This window comes from Lygodium microphyllum, chromosome 16, assembly GCF_053477565.2.
Source record: "Lygodium microphyllum isolate KBCC chromosome 16, Lygodium_microphyllum_v1.1.10, whole genome shotgun sequence".
NCBI lineage: Eukaryota > Viridiplantae > Streptophyta > Polypodiopsida > Schizaeales > Lygodiaceae > Lygodium > Lygodium microphyllum.
In genome coordinates this window covers 127,284,173-127,288,385 of record NC_141150.1, presented here as the reverse complement: position 1 = coordinate 127,288,385, position 4,213 = coordinate 127,284,173, and the positions used below count along the sequence as shown (strand labels likewise).

The 4,213-nt window shown below is 44.0% G+C and overlaps 1 protein-coding gene across 2 annotated transcripts; it reads left to right on the top strand.

The window, feature by feature from the left end:
* Positions 1-1,546: 1,546 nt before the first annotated feature.
* On the top strand, positions 1,547-3,909 carry LOC148023413 (binding partner of ACD11 1-like). Of its 2 annotated transcripts, XM_087696358.1 has the most exons (4): positions 1,549-1,952; positions 2,059-2,134; positions 2,629-2,721; positions 3,138-3,909. In XM_087696358.1, exons 1-4 carry the CDS (start codon positions 1,843-1,845, stop codon positions 3,600-3,602), a joined length of 744 nt encoding a protein of 247 aa, XP_087552484.1. In that variant the 5' UTR covers positions 1,549-1,842; the 3' UTR covers positions 3,603-3,909. The 2 variants fall into 2 exon arrangements, with proteins under 2 accessions (XP_087552485.1, XP_087552484.1); XM_087696359.1 differs by lacking the exon at positions 2,629-2,721 and having other exon boundaries at positions 1,547-1,952.
* Positions 3,910-4,213: the final 304 nt, after the last annotated feature.

The window sequence follows — 4,213 nt, the reverse complement described above, 5'->3', positions numbered from 1 at the left end:
ATTAGCATATGGGCGAATGCTATTGTAGTTAATGTTTAGTGATTTTAAGATTCTTTTTGCCTCATCACGAGTGTTAAACTTACATTTGTTATTAGCAAAAAGGTGTTTTTTCAATATCTTGCAATAGAAATAATTTGTAAGTTTATGGCCCTAAGCCATGCAATAGTGTGGCATATGCTACAAACATCGAATTGTATACTTATATAAGGCTATCACACTCATATTGATCTATCCATAAAAATATTGCAAGTTTAGCAATGATAAAGATGCCTTTACCCTAGATATTGTTAACCCCTCGTAGAGTGGCATATTTTCCTCCTTCAAGGTACCAAGAAAGGGGTTATTGTCATCAAGGAGATCATCTATCATTGATCCATATTTGGCTTGGTTGGATCTATCTCTACCTTGATTTTAGCTCCTCTTCTAGATATCACCTCTGGTTGTCCTCTTGGAGCATTTATGAATGGCTCATCACCTCTACTTGTTGCAATTACAACTACCTTCAAACACAACACACTAGTTAAAAGGTCCTTTGCAACTGCCTACTACCTTCAAACACACCTCACTAGTTGAAAGGCCCTCACTCTCTATGGAAACTCCTCATCCTATGGTTTGTCAATGTTCTAGTTATAATCATTGATTAAGTATCCATAAGAGCTTGTACATCAAATAGAGTCAAAAGTCACCCCAAAGACAAGTTAACTTCTTGCATGAGTTGGTGTAATTAGGAGGCATAAAATATTTCATAAAAATCGTATGTGCTCTATGGTGATGCAACAATGTCATTTAATAGCTTGCATTGATTGCACGGGCAAGGTATTCTTTGAGTCAGATGTCTCTCGTTTGAAACATTGGCTTGAGTCTTGTCTGTACTATGATGTTAACATCTTTGTAGTTAGAGTAGAAAATGCTTAGTCTAAGCTAAGCTTGCTAGTCCAAGCCTTTAGATTTATGATGCCTTTAAGCCTAAGTTCACTACAACTTTTAAGTTTGTGTGAAATAGGATTTACATGAAATAAGATTTTTGGATATATGTGCATAGCTTGGATAAGCCATCATGTTTACTTAGTGTGAATCTACTCCAAGCACAAAACAACTCCCTAGCTCCCTAGATTTTTGGTGCAGGCCCTAGCCTTAGGGGGATGTAACTATACAAGTTAGAGCCGCACCCCACTGAAGTCAATTGACTTAAGTGGTGATGGCAAGCGCAATTAAGCACCAAGGTCACACTAAGGCCTTCGCCATGACGGCAGTAAAAGAGAGAACAAAAAGGTGCATTGCTAGAGGAGAGAGACATCACAAACTCTAATCATTTCTAGTCACGTCTACTTTCCTTCAAACAGTCGACGTAGCCTAGTTAGTAGTCCCTCTAAAAGTGGAAGGACTGCATTTGCCTTCTAGCTCTAAGCGTGTCCGGACTCTAATAGTAAAATAATATAACGTATGGTTATGGTTACAAAAGGAGATGACCATACAATAGAAATTAATAATATTAAATATGGTTACAAAAAGAGATGGCAACGGTAGATAGTCCGTCACTCACTACGTAGGACCTGGGGTAGAGCTCCGTCATACTCTCTCTCTCTCTCAGCCCTTCAATCACCATCATCATACACACCACAGACACACACATGCGCTCTCTCTCTCTCTCTCTCTCACTCTCACAGTCGGGCAACGATACCTCCGCTTCGTGCAAACTCCCATCTTCTCGCCAGAAGAAAAGCTCAGACCTTTTACGGCCTTTTACGCTGCTGTTTTGTGTCTTGCAGGGGCATGAGAGCTGTGTCGAGTCGCCTGTTCCGTAGCCTCATTTAGCTCCGTCCTTCCCCGCTGACCACAACCATGAAGGGCTACACTGTGCAGGTCAACAATGTCTCTTGTCGCGCAACCGTCAGAGACATCCAGAACTTCTTCTCATTCTCAGGCCGGATAAGCCACATCGATCTGCGCAGGTCTGGATCGAGGCCACACGTTCGGCGAGCTTTTCCTTTGTATTGCACAGTTTTCGTTTACCCCGGCTATACCTCAGGTTCTGCTTTGCATTTTGTTTTCTTGCAGTGATGGCCAATGGTCTCAGGTTGCGTATGTGACCTTCAAAGATGCCGAGGCTCTTGACACAGCAGTCCTCCTGTCGGTAAGGTTTCTTCCCCCAATGCGTGGATCTGGTGCTGTTTGATGCTGGCACTGTGCAGAGGTAGCCTACATTGAAAGGCCTATGTGTTCTTTTGCTGTCTAACCCATTCAATGCGTGAACACGGATCTGCTGTTGTTTGACTCTGGCATTCTGCAGATGTAGCCTACATTGAGAGGCCTATCGTTGCCTAGCATTGTGCAGAGGTAGCCCACTTTGAGAGGCCTGTGTGTTATTTTGCTGTGTGATTCATCCAATGTGTGAACACGGATCTGCAGTTGTCTGATGCTCGCATTGTGCACAGGTAGCCTATATTGAGAGGCTTATGTACTGTTTTGCAATCCATTCAATGCAGTGAAGGAGCTACAGTCTTAGACTGTCAGGATCTGAATCATGTTGTGAGTTCCACCACAGGAATGCGTTTGGATCTGAACAACTAATCATAGATCTGGCGTTCTGTGCTTGCAAAGCTTATGCTCCTTCATCCTTGATTGCAGGGGGCTACCATTGTTGATCAGCCTATTAGTGTTCTATCCCTCGAGGAAGTAGATCAAGAAGTTGGATGGGAAGCCTCAGCTGTACAACCTGTGGTGAGGAATGTTTGCTGTTCTGCTGAAAGTCAAGCTAGTTTGATCCTTTAAAAATTTAGGGTATGGCTGTTTCAGATGCGGCCATGTGCAAGCCAGATACATATTATGTGCCATCACAAAGGTCTAGATAAATTCCCACCATAATTCCCACATTGTGAGCTACGGCAAACATCATGAGCTTCTGTGAGGGAGGGTCCACATACCTAGCTAGGTGTGGTTGGGGGCAGGGGGGACTGCCGGCTCAGGGCACCCTGCCCCCATCTTGCAAGGCATGTGGGGCCTCCTGATCAGAAGCTCATGATGTTGAGCACTTCATGGTAGACCATGTTCCCACGTGAGAAACTGTCAAAAACTTGCAGATGCCTGGCATATACATTGGCTGTTGGGATCATATAGTCTGCTTTGTTTCTTCTCAGGTTCAACAGTCTCTCCCAGGCCAGGCAGTCACCAGAGCCCAAGACATGGTCAACAGCATGCTCTCAAAGGGTTATGTGCTCGGTAAGGACGCCCTCAGCAAAGCTAAATCATTTGATGAGAAGCACCAGTTCACTGCAAATGCTTCCTCGCGTGTGGCATTGCTCAAGAACCGCTTTGGGCTTGTAGAGAGGCTTAATGCAGGGGCCTCTACTGTGAACAGGCACGTCCAATCAGTGAATGCGAAATATCACATAAGCGAGAGGACAGCATCTGCTTATGTGATTGCTGAGCAAGGTGTCAGGACTGCTGGCACAGCCATAGGTAACAACAAGGTTGTGCAGACAGGGGGCATGTGGTTAAGTGGGGCCTTCTACAGGATGGTTAAGGTGGCTGGTGATGTGACTTACGGCTTCAAGGAGAGGATGGGGGCAACCGAGTCACCGAAGCCAAGAGCAAAAGCTTGAGATGATATCACAATGAACGATAAAGCTTTGTGTTGGTCTTGCCATCTGGTGATGCAATGCTGCAGAGGCTGAGTTTCTCATGTTTTTTGACCGGCATTGCCACAGCATCCTGTTGGGGTATGGTTGTTTGCATCGATTCATGCAGCACCTTATAGAGGGTATATGTATCTATTCATGTAATGGTGACAATGGATAAACAGAGGGATTATTTGGGCAAACTTAGGCTTCTATTGTATGTAGCACCCACCTGAAGATTCGATTCTCATTCTTTGATGTAATAATTTCCATCCTTAAATTTTTTGCTCTAGATTCGAGCTATTACCAGTTGCAATTTCTACCTTGTGTGCTATGGTCAGCGGTGTCATGCGATGGTAGTTGACAGATCTATTCTGGCTTTTTCTTGAAGTGGACAGAATAAGTTTTTTCAGATGCTTGATTTGGTTGTATTTTCTTTGACTGCAATGGGCCTGAGATTATTGGTTGGCTTGTTCATCGAAAGGCAACGTATCTGGAAGAATAAGACGCCACCTCACGACCAACTGGGCAGTCGCTAATGGCATGATTTGATAAGTTTATCACGAAACATGCAAGTACACTCGTGTGTTTATCTT

Excerpts from the sequence above, each read along its gene's own strand:
- LOC148023413 (XM_087696358.1), top strand. The coding sequence starts at position 1,843 with ATGAAGGGCTACACTGTGCAGGTCAACAATGTCTCTTGTCGCGCAACC. Across the intron at positions 1,953-2,058 it reads AGCCACATCGATCTGCGCAG|TGATGGCCAATGGTCTCAGG; the intron begins GTCTGGATCGAG and ends GTTTTCTTGCAG. Across the intron at positions 2,135-2,628 it reads ACACAGCAGTCCTCCTGTCG|GGGGCTACCATTGTTGATCA; the intron begins GTAAGGTTTCTT and ends CCTTGATTGCAG.